The 16,443-nt window shown below is 37.7% G+C and overlaps 1 protein-coding gene across 2 annotated transcripts in view; it reads right to left on the reverse strand.

Annotated features, from left to right (window-relative positions):
- Window positions 1-85: 85 nt before the first annotated feature.
- Window positions 86-16,443, reverse strand: part of LOC131067517 (CRM-domain containing factor CFM2, chloroplastic) — a 70,094-nt gene continuing 53,736 nt past the window's right edge. The window contains exons 4-10 of one of the 2 annotated variants that reach the window (XM_058002549.2): window positions 2,954-3,286; window positions 2,477-2,621; window positions 2,078-2,370; window positions 1,896-1,955; window positions 1,082-1,331; window positions 824-954; window positions 86-712 (exon numbers count right to left, since the gene is read on the reverse strand). In XM_058002549.2, the coding sequence (XP_057858532.2) occupies window positions 548-712; window positions 824-954; window positions 1,082-1,331; window positions 1,896-1,955; window positions 2,078-2,370; window positions 2,477-2,621; window positions 2,954-3,286 (1,377 nt within the window). In that variant the 3' untranslated portion in view covers window positions 86-547. The other variant, XM_058002550.2, reaches the window with a different exon arrangement.

The raw sequence follows: 16,443 nt of genomic DNA on the forward strand, positions 1-16,443 counted from the left end.
GGCTCCAACATCTTCAGAAGCTTCATACAAATATCCCTGTTCTCTGATACCACTGTCAGGCTAAGATTTCCAATAGAATGGAAAATGGCAAAGAAAAACTGTGTACTGTATTATTCGATGCAAAAGAAGAATACATTTTCAAATATTAGAGGGCAGCGATAGAACAGTTAAACTGCCTTACAGAAACTGCCATAACTGAAAGAAACAGACCAAAAATAGAAAAAGAAACTAACACTAATAAACCCAATGATTAATACATTAACACATAATTGCATATTTCAAGGAATTCAGTCTTCCAAAAACTGCCCCTCCAATTGAGCTATTGATGGTTTGACCTCTATAGATTCCACAATCTTCACAACGAATTCTATCCGTCGTTGCTACAAAGGATTCGACTGCACCTTCTTATCATATCCTACTGCACATGCTTGAGAATTTAATGGAAGGTTATAATCTTAATCAGTAATCCTTATATTATTAAATCCCTTTTCAGAATGAATGACAGTTTGCTGAACTTTGTTCCAGATATTTGCTATTCTCTTCTACACTAGAGACCACATTCTTTCCGAATTGCAGTCATCAACTCAGGCGCAATATCTTGTGATTCTTTGCTCTCCTTATCATAAGAAGGATTCTTTTCACCTTCTGGCCAGCCCCGATATAATATAAGCTTGGCTGGCTCCTGGGACACCAACACTCCTCCTGTAGCTTCCTGAAAACAGAGCATCCAAAATGTTTTATCATACCTGTAGTTAATGGCCTCGCATGCTCAAATTTTAAACAAAATCAATACAATTGTGGATGAAGAAATCCTGGCAAAAACCTCAAGTTTGAAGGCAATCTCTTGAATGGAAGTTCCCCTGGCACGACCCTTCACTCCAACTATTACAAATGCATGATTTTCGAAGTAGGAACGGATAAACTTGGCAAGGCCAGATAAAACATTGCTCTTTCCTGCAGTAATAAAATCATCAGTTTGCTTGCAGATTTAACACAAGGTTTCTGGACAAGTTATTTTTTATGTCTCCACTTTAAATAGTAAGAAATACTTATTTCAAGAATAAGAGCACCAAAATATTACCAATGTGAAATTGAGCTTTCTTTTCCATCTGTAGAGCTTGCCTCCTTAGTACAAGTCTTTTCTTATTTGAGAGAGGCTCCGCTCGATGAATAATTTCAGGCATTTTACTCTTCATATTCTTATGCTCTAAACCATCAGTATTTGTTTTCTGTGAGTCAGCTGCAGATTTTCCTGTCTGCAATATGGACAAACTATCTTCCTTTTCACTCTCGCTGTCATAATGTTCAGTGTGTGTTGTGTCATGTTCACTCTAACAAGAAAAAACAAACGCACAGTTAGCTTTCACAATTCATCTTTTATGTCACAGCTGGGCTAATTCAATTGTGCATAACTATAACTTCCTAGAAACCATTCAAATTTAAATTTATGACCATTGAATTCTCAGGATCTACAGAATTCAACTCTTTAGTCAAATGCACTGTAATTTCTTCATCTCTTGAAGAAGATACACAAACTATTTTTTCAGTTGACTGCATGGAAATTATATCCTCGACTTCAGAGAGGTATGTAGCACGAGCATCCAATTCTTTAGTCAATAGCTTGCTCGTATCTTCTTTGTCTTCCTATTTGCTCTATAGGATTTGAATGGTCATCAGAAATTGGAAAGTAGGGGCGAAAATGTTAAAAGACGATTCTAATAATCCTATGCAATAAGATATATGGGTGTACATAACATCTATAAACATCTACGTGTACACACACAACTATTGAACCTCTATTGAAACTATGAATGGAATTCATTTGTTCTTCTATATAATTAAAATTCATATAAATAAAAAATGCCACTACAGTCACCGGTAAGTTCCAAACGCACAAGGTGAGATTTCAGCTGTTCCATGTTTCTCTCCAGTTGTAGAATGTGAAGATTCAATGACTGCAAATATTTTCAAAGAAACAAATGAAAATATCAAAACATAAACAAGGAAATTAAATGTCGATTTCAAAAAGAGAAAGAATAAAGTTCCAATCCAGATAAAATGATTAAAAAGGAAGCACCTCACGTCGTTGACTATTAATTGAACGTTTGTATGCTGCATTCTTGGTCAAGAGACTCTTTGGCCTCAGCACAGTAGGACGTCGATAATTCTTCCCACGATATAAAATTATGGCATGACCTTTGGACACTGTTTCCACTGCCACTAATATTCCCCCACTTTCATATTCCAAAATTCTAGCTGTGTCAGTGACTTGTACAATGCTCTTTTCTTTACAAATTATTTTTACTAGGTCCCGGTACTTCCAATGCAAGTGCATGTTTTCTACGACACCATCAAAGACTCCTCGTCTACCTGAAATAAATATTAAATAAGATAATGCATGAGAGCTTGAAAGCATAGGGCCAAAAAATTGAAATAGTGCTAACATCAAATTTTCTCTAAAGAGATTACAGCTTACCCAGAAGTAAGAAAGGTTTCATTCTCAACCCAAGTTTACGTAACATGAATCTTTCTTCTTCAGTTATTGTCTCTTTGTCAGCAGGATCTAAAACCATTTCTGTATCAACTATTTCCTTCTCTACTTCATCGTTCTTCCTTAAGGCCTATAAATACAGAGCGACCAATTTCTTTCTTTAGATTCAATCTGCATATAATTTTTGCAAACTGCATATCAAACAAAGCCTTTTCAGGCTTCAACTAAACCTGAGTTACAAATCAATCAGCTTAAAAGTGAAAGGAAGTCATCTAATCTCAAATATAGCCATGAGATCAATGTGTCTTCCAAATATCACTACCTTGTTTCTTTGATACGATGGATATGCATATGGTAAACAGAAAATGATATGCAATGCAAAAGGGAAAGAACAAACAGAAGTTGGTAGTACAAAGTGTCTAGAGCTTTTGGGTTTTTCGGTGGATAGTTTTGTAAACATACAAATTTCAGTTTGCTATCAAGTCTTCTAGCTGCTGCAATCTGCTTGGCTCTGGATGCTTCTTCTCTTATCTTTTTCTGCTCTTCACTATGGATCCACTGATCTCCAGCTCCAGAAAATTGAGTAACTATATTCGATTCAACAGTTACAACTTCACCTTGGGACAGAATTGGTGAGATTTCTTTCAACTGTTCAATTTCATACTTCTCTTGAATAACCATTTCCATTGCTTTCTTCTCTTCTAATACAGCGCCAATAGAAGGAAGAAAATCTTTTCCCCTGTAGAAGACAATGAACTCCCTGTCTCTTGAAAGCAGAGAACCTGCTGTAAGGCGCTGCAAAGAATACTATCTTATAAGATCCAAGAAACAATCCTAGACCATGTTAAAATATGTAAAAGAAAACATTCTCAAACTCATGTGTATAGATGCACATGGTAATAATCAGTTTATCTGTTAATGTTTCATCATCACATCTTTCAAAAATTGTCTACTAACCACATTAATTACATATTCTTCAGCTATGATTCCTCTCCAACAATTATAAAGAACAAATCATTTTAGTATGGAGTTAACATTGCAAAGTGAAAAAATCATGTGCAGTATAGGATTTCATTATGAAAATTGTTAGCCAGACCATTCTCTTTACCTGCAACCCTGCTGGTCAGACATTGAAAATCTAAGCACTGGCTTGCCATTGGCAAGAACCCCGAAGGGCAGTGTATTTGGGACCCAATGCTCCTTTCCATGGAGGCTAAACATGCAGATCTGCAACTACAAGCATAGATGTAATATAACAACTGAACACATGAATGCACAAATATTAATTATTAAAGCTTCTTGACATTACAATAATGATTACATACAATGGCCTCCCAAAGGGCAAGGGGGCAGCTGAAACACTCTATCCTTGCCCTCACAGGCTTGTAGGATGGATTCAATCCTCCAACTCTACAATTCTCAATCCATCTCAAATGCATAGGATGTATGCATATAAATATGCAAACCCTTCCTATTTTACAATCAGATGCACGCTGGTACATTTGTAAGTAACTCATACATGCATTTTAGCAAACTTCGCATTTCTTTGCCTTACAAGTTACATGCACAGTTACTTGCACCTGCTCCTCTAATTAATAAAATGTCTATTACTATTCTCCAAACTTAATACTAGGTATTTTTCCTACATGGATTATTTTAGGTGCCAACATTCTCCCAACACAAATAGTATATTCCATCCTCGGAATTCCAAAAGTAGAATCTATGGATGCTGAACTCTGCAATGCCTGACATGATAGCAAACAGGCATGTCCAACTCCTCTCTCACACGGGGTGCTTCCTTGATTAAACAAACCAGCTAATGAATGCATACTGAGATAACTTCAAATCAGAATCTAAGTCCAAAAAAAATCATGCACCTCAAGAAAATGAAACAACCACCACGATAATAAAAACAATCCCATGTACACCAAAGTTGCATGCACTCTTAATGTTAGAACTTGCATGTTGTGATACAGTCTATATCCCTGCACACTGCTCTTAATACATGGGCATCAACTTATACCCTGCATGCCTTGCTACTTTTTGGACACCTAAACAAATACTCGTGCCATCCATAAACAAGCTAATATACTTACTTACCTGCTCCATGCTAAGGTGTTTCAAGATTAGTCCTTCCTCACAAGTATCCAAATGTTGCAAATGTTGTTATTCATATATGAACTGATAGAGAGTGCACACCAAACTCACATATCAAACTCACGTAGACTGTGAATCATCCCTGTATGTTCAGCATCTTTTTGAATCATTGTGCAACACCTTCTCTTTGCATTCCAACCATATTGCACAATAAACTGGTTATTTGCACCAATTGCACTCACATTTTCAATGAGATTGTGTGGCCATATATAAAAAACACGAGCAAAAGCTTATCCACAGTTTTGTGAATGCACAGCTCTGTAGAATAAAAGTTTTCAACTTTTGCTATGTGCCTTCACATTTTCAATGAGATTATGTGGCCATATATAAAAACAGCAAAGCTTGAACATAGTTTTGTGAATGCACAACTCTGCAGAATAATTGTTTAATTGTTTTCAACTTTGCTTTGCACCTTAATAAAAGTTAAGCTTAATTATCTACACCCTGCAAGTATATGAGGATAGTCACAAGTTGTTTCACTCAACATTTCAATTTTGCACCATAAACCCTGCACCATTATTTCCAAACAGACATTGTAACTTGCAGAAGTGCCATAGTTTTCCCTACTATCTCAACAAAACAAGACCTTGCATTTTTTAGTTTGCTTCCATTCCAGTGTGATCCAACATAGAGTACAAACAGATCTGATCAAAATTATAATAACGAATTGGGCACTACAAAGCAGATTCAACAATATATTCAGTAGCTTCTGGCATTTCCATCAATAAATGTTGACTAATGTCCCAACAAACAGAGTCTCCATGAACGGAATTACCACCCACATATCCAGAACCAGGTCGAACAATCCAACTTGATTCAACACAAAACTCAGTGAGCAGATCCAGCAGCCCAAAAATGTAGATGACTACCAAACAGACAAAAATAACTCACATATACTTCCAATAACAAGTTGATTCAAAAATAGAGAGCAAACCCTTTACAACAACACATAGAGATCCAGATTTGAGCTGCACCAACACATATAAGAGTTCCGGGAAAATCCAAAACCCTAACAAGATCATCTTCAATTACTACATTCTCAATTTCCAGATCTGTATCGACTGAAACATTAAAAAACACAATAACACACAGATCTACAAAAAAAACTTGCAAACCTTAAAAAATTGATCCAGAATAGAACTCTGACTGGGTCCTCACAATGGAACCAAATGTCAATCATTTGGCAACACGTACATTTAGAAAATGGCTAACACTCATGTTGTAATTTGTCTATGCACACTGGCACACAGTTATTTCTCACCCAAAATATGCTTAGATTTAGATACCCTTGTTAAGGTCATGGATGTTATTAACACCATGAACATGACAAATGCAGCAAACTACAATGCACAATGCTTTACTAGATATTTTTAGCAAAAAAATGGAGCAAAATTTTGTTATTGTCTTCTGTTAACACTCTGTTTCAATGGTTATGTCAGGAGGTTTTATAAGCACTTTACCCCAGTGCTCCAAACGTCTAGTTTGCATGCATGCAACTCAAATCATGTCATCAGTTGTGTAATGTCCCATTCCCGAACTAAGATTGAATAATAAATAATAATAAAATTAAGATATAAAAAATAATATATAATATTCATTAAAACAAGGAAAGGGAATGGGAGTTTGATTGCTTCTAAAAAGAGAAGATTATAAATGCATAATTAAGTGGCTCGCTTGTTATGAAAAGATGTGATTTCTATTCAAGGAGTGAGTGTTGATAATTAAAAGAAGATTTAATAATTAAGATCAAGATTATCGTTGTTCAAAGAGGGAGTGTGATATCACCATATTGTCAAATAATAATAATTTATATCATCAATTATTTAATTATGATCTTATGAATGACCCATTAAGTATTATCTAATCAGACTCATAAACATAATAAACAGATTATTACTCAAATCCACATTAACATTACATATTCATTAAATATTACATAATATTAATATTCTTATTTACAAAGTAATTATAAGGCAAAAGTAATGTTAATAGGGCAGAGATGATGTATGATAAAACATTAATAAACAATGATATAGATTAGGGAGTAAACACATAGTGGCAGACCAGATCTGACGCATGTCAGATCTATCTGCCTTTGCATCAAATACATAGACCATACGTGAATTAAAAGACAGTGATCTATGATTCTAAATAAACACATACAACAGATATATTAATACCTACAAGTGGCAATCAATAATCAGCAAAGGAAAGGTAATCGATCTGGGCCCCACCCTAGAACACAGGTCAGTGAATATACAGCAGATTATCTGTATGATATCGGTAAAGGCTAAGAAGTGAGTAAAGGCAACAATCTCACATTATCACCAAGACGATTTGTCTAAAACTATTATTAAACCTTAATAAGGTGCAATCTCACCTAACTAAAGCAATTTATGTGTGGAAAGGCAAAGGACAGATGTTGAAAGGACATGACTGTAGAAAAGTCACGACTCTCCAATCGCTGGCTGAGATATATGTACCACATATTGGCCAGTCCAGGAGGGCATCACGTAATCTGCATCCTGCACTTATCTTATCCAATCAGACAATCGCATCAAAGGGAAGTCAATTCAATTTCCAACAAACCAAGAAGAAGACCAATCGAATCAGATTTAAAACATCTTCAGCAATCAATTAAAGGAGGACAACAATCCAGACCGAGAGAAGGCCATATCTATATCGAGCTGCAAGTACGAACCAAGGTCTGACCCATACAGATCATGCCCAGATTTATGAAATCAAATTGATAAAAGCGTTGTCAATCATTTGTGTAGGCAAATTCCAGGGCAAACCAAGCAACCTCCTAGTAGGGGACATTACAATTTGTGCACATCTGCACAGTGAATTTCTTAAACTAGATCTTGCATGGTGTAGATTGTGAGGTGCACTAGTTCACTGAACTGCACTTGCAATTATCAATTGCATGCTATCATTTCAATTTTCAATCAATTTCCTAAATTCCCATGCTAAACAATTTCAATATACTACAATATTATCATGCACTAAGGGAAAGGCACACTATGATGCCAAAAAAAATCAAGTCCCACAACACTAACATAGACTCCTCGCAACAAAGAATCTTCCATGTATCTGCAGAAAATGAATACATAATTGGTACATGCAAAATCTTTATTTTATTTATTTAAAATTGTAAAACCTGTCCAGTTGCACTCCTTCATGATTTGATAATACAAAATCCTGTTGATAATCTGCTGCTCTTGTCAAACCAGAATGGCTGCTATAAACAATAGGAACGAAACAAAAATAGAGAATAGAAGTACTGTACAGCACTTGAGAATGGACAGAAAGATAACAAATTTGCAACATCGAAGTGTAACAAAAGAAATAACAGATTGGCTCTCCAAATGCAGAATCAAAAAGCCCCTCTTTTATTATAGACATAAGTTTTTGAATAAAATACACTGAGGAAGGAGAAAAGGGCAGTTGCCAATTTGATGACAACTACCCTCAAGTGAATAAGAATGAATTTGATAAAAAAACCAGATCATTCCTCCCTCATTTGTCACTAATAGTCTCTAATGTTTCTTGCTGAAGATGAGAAGACTACTTTTTTTAACTCATCCAATGGATAGCATTTTCCTTTCGTATGTATCTGGTCGTCAGTCTTAAAAAATATGAACAGTATGATAGTATGCATTCTAGTATGTTTGGCATAGTGCTCATCAGTTGTATACATTCAAACATTGTTAGTTTAGGTTGTATTTCAGTTGAAGCTACATTTTTTATTGCCGATTGATCCAAGAATGGATGACAATAGAGTATAAGCTACACAGCAGTGAATATTGGATGTGGACCCATGTGAGGTGGAATAGTTGTTTGAGAATCTTATAGGGCCCATATCTGAGTGGGAAAAGTTTGCTATAAGGTCTTGAGAAATGATCCTACTGAATTAGGAGCTAAATTATTTATCCTACTTGAAACTAATGAAAAAATCTATGTTGTTCATGACCTTCCTTTGCTCTTGTCATTGAATTTTGCAATCGAATGCTCTCAGTCTTCTCAACAAATTCTGTTTGTTTTATTTCTCTCTTGTTGATCACAAACAATGCATTCTTTGGTTGGGACTCAGACAACCAAGTCAACGGTAGGTTGGAGTCCATAGCATGTTCCAATAGAACTTTTCCCTATACATGTTCTGAATTAGTTTCGGAATTTAGAGAAAAAGACCTAATGAGGGATTGGTGCTATTGTAATAATGCAACGAAGAATGTGCAAATCATGAAATAGCTCTTATTCAAAGTAGAGAATTCACACAAGTTGGAAAACTCTAAGGAAGATATGCATGCCTACAACTGTCTCATTAAAACCAAAACAACCAATACATAAATTTTGCAACTAAATGAACCAAAAACCTAGTAAGACTTCTTAACTATGGTTTCACTTGGCAACTGAAAAGTCACTACACTTTGTCCTCGTTGGAAGTTAAAACGAATAGCAAGATGAGAATATATTAGCTACAAAATTAAATAGAATGTAGAAAATAAATTATTTTTGGTACCCCAACTTAGTGGGGTCCTAACTTCCAGCCCACTAGGTGAAAATCAAACTTTTTCAGTGCATTGGAATGATCTCCAAAAGATCAATGTGGAGCAGTGAAGAGTCTGCGTTGAAAGAAACACCTCTCAAGAAAAATTGGGAGCTAGAAACAATCTAAAAACCTCCAAAACTGGAAATCGTGAAGATGTAGAAATTACCAAAAAATTATTTGTTTGATATTTTCCAAATTTGACCATGCAGATGCCATCCAATTGCTCTAGAATTTGTGTGGGATCATGTTTTCCCCCTTGAGAGGTAATGGGCCTTATTGCACCGAGGCTTTGTAGTAGATGAGGAAACCTTTTGTCAATTTGGTCCTCTTGGTGAACCCCTTGCCCTAACGAGGGAATTGTCCTACCTATACCATCCAGTCAAGAGGGATCTATTGTTTCTTCAGTTTCTTGACAAGTACATCAGTAACTTGATCTTTGTCTAGTGGAATAGTAGTGTATGGATTCAATTGTGTTCAATGAATGTTTCAAGTTTTCAACAACTTCTAAGGTGTCCAATAATGATGGAAATTATGGGCATTGCAACTCTATATTGAAAACTAGACAGTCCTAGAAAATGGGGCAGATTGTGCTCAAAGGCATTCTCAACTCTCTATTTGAAGGTTGTGTACAATCCATATCAAAGGGATGAAGTTCCCTCTATGATCCTAGAAGTTTCTCTTTATGGAGATGAAGCAAAAGCTTGTCTCCAACCTGGAATTGATGAGGTGTACAATACTGATCCTGCCTTGTACTATTGGTTGGTGCGTTGTAGTATCTCATGAACTTGTTGTTGGATATAGAAGATCTTCTCAACAAACCTAGATGCTTTGATTATCCCCTTAGCATACAATGATGTCCCATTCAACATAATAGGCAAGGCAACATGATGCAAGAGCATCCCTGGTTCTTGGTAATCTTGTATCAACCAAAAATATTTCCTTTCTGTTTTGCAGTTTCAGCATTTCATTCTAATTTTCTGGCATTGGCTCACCAGATCTCGAGGAGTTGGATTTTTGCTTAAGGACTTGATCATCTACCTTATTCCCAAACCGTGGAGCATTTGGAGCATTTTCCGGCAAGTTATCGCTACCAGTTTCCGAGACAGTTTTCTAGTACCGGTTGCCTGGACCTATTTGCATTTGTAATCTACCGGAATCTACCGGATCCCTTCCATAGCTTGCGGAGCCCTGAGCGTTGATTTCGATGTTCCTTGGCGTGTGGCCGACCTTCCCCTTGATCCGCACTTCATGCTTTGGATTTTCCAGAGGAATTTCTTTGGCGAAGGCCGACCTTGTTGTTTTTACACATTAGGTCTTGTTCTTCGGCGTTTGATCCCTTTCTGGGCCGACCGGATCCCCTTGGATCATATAAATCATTGTAATTGAGCATTAGAATAGAGATAAGTTAAGATATAGAACATAGAAGATAGATCTTGAGACTTGAGGTCCCGATTGTGACCTATTCTATAATTAAGCATGTTTTAGCAGACCAGTGAGCCGGTTTTTGTAACCCGGTTTTTACCGGTTGAATGTAATCAATTTTCATGATATAATTCGTTCAGTTCTGCATTGCCTCCATCATATCCTTGTGTTTTCATTGTGTTTACTCTTGCTGACTGGTCCGAATTGATCTCTTTGAGGTCCCTCCTAACCGGTGACTGCACCAAGTGGTATCAGAGCGAGCTTTCGTTCCGGAGATTGCGGTCTTGAGAAATTTTGTTGTAGGGTGGTGGACTGTGGATCCGACCTGCAGCTGCAAAGGATTGGCGTGAAGATGGCGCGAAGAGGAAATAGGAATGGTGGAGCGTGTGGGAATGCAGACCCTATTGTGGTGGAAATGTTGCGAGGAATTGCAGCCCGGTTGGAAGCCGTTGAGACAGCCTAGAGAAGAGGCCGACATATTGAAGATGTGAGTGAAGATGAAGGAGAAGAAGCCCCGGCAGAACAAGTAAACCCACCGGCGATTGATCCAGACAAAGAAAGGTTTTTGAGGGTTTTCAGTAGGGCGATTACTAAACCTCATTTTACCCCACCGGAATATGATGGAAAGTTGGATTCGGATGAATTGATGGATTGGATCTCGAAGATGGAGAAATATTTTGATTTTGAGAACACCGCAGAAGAAAGAAAGGTGAAATATGCCTGTACTCAGTTGAAAGGTCATGCATCTCTTTGGTGGGAGCATTTGCAAGTTGATAGACAGAGAAGAGGTAAAGAGAAGATCAAGACATGGGATTGGATGGTTGCTAAGTTGAAATCAAAATTTATGCCAGCTGATTATCAAGTGAATTTGTTCCAGAAGTTGTAGAATATGAGGCAGAAGGAATCTAGTGTGAAGGAGTACACCGACGCATTTTACAAGTTGAAAATCAGATCCGGACATGTTGATGATGAAGTTGTACAAGTTACAAGATATTTGAATGGATTGTGGATGTCTATACAAGATGAACTCTGTTTGATCAAATTGCAGAGTGTTGAAGAAGCTTACCAGTATGCCCTGAAAGCAGAAGAGAAGTTGAACAAAAAACATGAGCAGAAACAGAGAGGTAGAGGTGGAAGGTTTTCCAAAGGAAGATTTCAAGGAGGAAGAGGATATACCGAAGGTAGAGGAACCTATATGGATCAGAACAAGGACAAGAAAGTAAGCAAAGAAGGTAATTCATACTAGAAAGATGATAGAAATTTCTACCGGATGGCTACCGGAATGAGAATTTTGGAAAAGATGATAGAAGACAAGACAAGAGAGTGTTTAGAGGAACTTGCTACAAGTGTGGAGGAGAAGGACATCGTGCTTTCGAATGTAAGAAGACAGAGAATACCGGAAAAACAGCAGTGGTGGAAGAAAGCCCCACCGGATCAGCTAATAAATTGGAAGATGGAGAACTGTTGATGATGAGAAGAGCTTTGTGTCATACCGGAGGAGATGAAGAGCCCTTGCAGAGGAAGAATTTGTTCAAGACCAGATGTAAGGTATCCGGTAAGTGCTCTAAAGTTGTTATTGATAGTGGTAGTTCAAACAATCTTGTTTCAAAAGAGATGGTGAATAAGTTGAATTTGGAAAGATTGAAACACCCTAAGCCTTATCAGATAGCATGGATTCAGGATGATCATAAGTTAGTAAGTGAGCAATGTTTGGTGAAATTGAAAATTGGGAATTATCATGATGAAGTCTTGTGTGATAATATGCTTATGGATATTTGTCACCTTTTGTTGGGTAGACCTTGGCAGTTTGATAGACAGGCAATACATGATGGGAGGAAGAATACATACACTATTGTGGCCAATGGGATGAAGCAAACCTTGTTGCCCTTGGAGGAGCCTTTGAAGAGTGAAGTCTGCACAAATGCTAGAATCTGTTTGGTGGATGGAAGGAAATTCCTGGATGGAATGAGACATGAGAATGTGTGTTTTGCCTTAGTTCCTAAGAAGACTGAGAATCTAGAGCATGAAGAAGAACAACCGGAAGAGATAAAAGAGTTGCTGACAAAGTATGAAGACATCATTTCAGAAAATGTGCCTAATGGATTACCGCCTGTGAGAAGTATCAGTCATTGCATGGACTTGGTTCCTGGAGCTAGTTTGCCTAACAAAGCTGCACACTGGATGACACTGACATAGAATGAAGAGTTGAATAGACAAGTGCAGGAGTTGTTGAAGAAAAGTTTGATTAGAGAAAGTCTGAGTCCTTGTGCAGTACCAACAGTATTAGCACCTAAGAAGAATGGAGAATGGAGGATGTGTACCAATTCCAGAGAAATAAACAAGATCACAGTGAAATACCGGTTTCCTTTGCCTAGGATGGATGACATAATGGACTGTTTGAGTGGAGCCAAATACTTTACAAAGATAGACTTGAAGAGTGGATATCATCAGATCAGGAACAGAGAAGGAGATGAGTGGAAGATAGCATTCAAGACAAATGAAGGACTGTATGAATGGTTGGTGATGCCTTTTGGGTTAACTAATGTACCAAGTACTTTCATGAGGCTAATGAATGAGGTATTGAAGATATTCTTGGGTAAGTTTGTTATTGTATATTTGGATGACATTCTGATTTTTAGTAAGACAAAAGAGGAGCATTTGTTGCATTTGAGACAAGTTTTGCATAGGTTGAGAGAAGAAAAGTTGCTGATAAATCTGAAGAAGTGTACTTTCATGAAGGAAGAATTAGTCTATTTGGGATTTGTGATATCTGAGGATGGTTTGAAGATGGACCCTGAGAAAGTAAAAGCAATTGTTGAATGGCCTACACCGGAAAGCATTGGAGAGGTAAGATCATTTCATAGATTGTCTTGTTTCTACCGGAAGTTTATCAGAAATTTCAGTTCACTTTGTAACCCTATGACTGAGACAATGAGGGGAGATAGGAAGGAGTTCAAGTGGACCACTGGAGAAAATAAAAATTTTGAACTGTTGAAACAGAAAGTGACTGAGCAGCCTGTGTTAGCTTTACCAGATTTCAACAAAGTATTTCAAGTGGATTGTGATGCAAGTGGAGCTGCAATTGGAGCCGTATTGAGTCAGGAAGGGAGAGAAGTAGCTTATTTCAATGAGAAGTTGAATGATGCCCGGAGGAGATATTCAGTATATGATCAAGAATTTTATGCCATAGTTCAAAGCCTTGAAGAAGTGGAGACATTACCCGTTGCCTAAGGAGTTTGTGTTGTATACGGATCAAACTTTGCAGTATTTGAATAGTCTAAGTAAGTTGAATCAGAGACATATGAGATGGGTAGAAATTTTGCAAAGTTACACCTTTGTGTTGAAGCATAGAAGTGGGAAATCTAACAAAATTGTTGATGCATTGCGTAGAAGGAGGAATTTGCTGACAGAGATGAGAGTGACAGTATTAGGATTTGAGGAGTTGAAGACCTTGTATGATGATGACCCGGATTTTGCAGAACCTTGGAGAGCATGTAGAGAACTGGTTACGGTAGATAGAAGCAAGTGGTTGGATTACTTCATTCAGGATGGGATGTTATTCAGAGGAGTTCAGTCGTGCATACCTAAGAGTTCTATGACGAAGAATCTAATAAAGGAGAAACATAGTGGAGGATTAGCCAGACACTTTGGTGTTGATAAAACAATAGCAGTGGTGAGTGAGCATTACTTTTGGCCCCATATTCATAAGGATGTTAGGAAATATGTGCAAAGTTGTAGAGTTTGTCAAGTTGCAAAGAGTCATAGTCAAAATGTGGGATTGTATAAGCCTTTGATAGTACCGAAAAGACCTTGGAAAGATATTAGCATGGATTTCATACTTGGATTGCCTAAACCACAGAGAGGGAATGATTCTATATTTGTGGTAGTGGATAGATTCTCGAAGATGGCTCATTTCATACCTTGTAAGAAGACATCAGATGCAATGCATATAGCTGACCTATTTTTCAAGGAAGTGGTGAGATTGCATGGATTACCTAAGAGCATAGTTTCCGACAGAGATACTAAGTTTGTTGGTTATTTTTGGAGAACACTTTGGAAGAAGATGAAGACAGATTTGAAGTTCAGTTCTACTTTTCACCCACAGACTGATGGACAGACAGAAGTAGTTAACCGGAGCTTGGAAAATTTGTTAAGATGCTTAGTTGGAGACAAAACCAGAAGTTGGGATTTGATTCTTGCACAAGCAGAGTTTGTGTACAATAATTCAGTAAATAGGAGTACTGGAAGGACGCCTTTTGAGATTGTTACCGGAGCACACCCTAGAGGTATATCAGAATTAAGAGATATTAGCAGTGAAGACCGGAGAAGTGCAGAAGCAGAAGAATTTGCAGATCACATAAAGGACTTACATATTCCAGTTAAGCAGCATTTGGAGGACATGAACAACAAGTATAAGGAGAAAGCAAATGAGAAGAGGAGACATAAGGAATTTGAAGTTGGCAATGAAGCGATGGTGTATCTGAGAAAAGAAAGATTCTCGTTTGGAACTTATAACAAGTTGCAGATGAGGAAGTTTGGACCTTGCAAGATTTTGAGAAAGTTTAGTTCCGGAAATGCATATGAAGTGGAGTTACTGGATAGTCTGAGTATTTCACCTATATTTAACATTTCAGCTCTACATCAGTATCATGAACCAGAATTCAATGAGGATAGTATTGTAGACTTGGAGAAACAATTGCCTTGGAAGGAACCGGATCAGATTGAAGACATTTTGGACAGTAGGATTGGGCGTAGTACCGAAGCAGTCAGTATAAGGTGTATCTTGTAAAGTGGAAGGACAGACCAGTTGATCAGGCAAAGCTAGACCGCCTTGGTTTTCCTCTGACCACAGCAAAGTGAGAGACTCACTTTTTCAACAACCCTGGATGTCTGACACAGGAGCATCCCTAGTTCTTGGCAATCTTGCATCAACCAAAAATATTTCCTTTCTATTTTGCAGTTTCAGCATTTCATTCTGCATTTTCTGGCATTGGCTCACCGGATCTCGAGGAGTTGGATTTTGCTTGAGGACTTGATCATCTACCTTATTCCCAAACCATGGAGCATTTTCCGGCAAGTTATCGCTACCGATTTCCGAGACAGTTTTCTGGTACTGGTTGCCTGGACCTATTTGCATTTGTAATCTACCGGATCCCTTTCGTAGCTTGTGGAGCCCTAAGCGTTGATTTCGATGTTCCTTGGCCTGTGGCCGAACTTCCCCTTGATCCGCACTTCATCCTTTGGATTTTCCGGAGGAATTTCTTTGGCGGAGGCCGACCTTGTTTTTACATGTTAGGTCTTGTTCTTTGGCATTTGATCCCTTTTTGGGCCGACCGGATCCCCTTGGATCGTATAAATCATTGTAATTGAGCATTAGAATAGAGATAAGTTAAAATATAGAACATAGAAGATATATCCTGAGATTTGAGGTCCCGATTGTGACCTGTTCTCTAATTAAGCATGTTTTAGCAGGCCAGTGAGCCGGTTTCTGTAACCCGGTTGTTACCGGTTGAATGTAATCAGTTTTCATGATATAATCATTCAGTTTTGCATTGCCTCCATCACATCCTTGTGTTTCCGTTGTGTTTACTCTTTGCTGACCAGTCCGGATTGATCTCTTTGAGGTCCCTCCTAACCGGTGACTGCACCACAACAAGAGGAGCCAACAGTTCATACCCAAGGCAAGCTTCAAATGGACTATGCCTTGTAGAGTCATGCAATGCACAGTTGTAGCTATGTTGTACATAGGGCAGACTCTCATCCCATGTTTGAGAGTTCTTTGAATTGTACATAAATAAAATGTGAAGGATCATGCAATTCA

This window comes from Cryptomeria japonica, chromosome 10 (genome assembly GCF_030272615.1).
Source record: "Cryptomeria japonica chromosome 10, Sugi_1.0, whole genome shotgun sequence".
Lineage (NCBI taxonomy): Eukaryota > Viridiplantae > Streptophyta > Pinopsida > Cupressales > Cupressaceae > Cryptomeria > Cryptomeria japonica.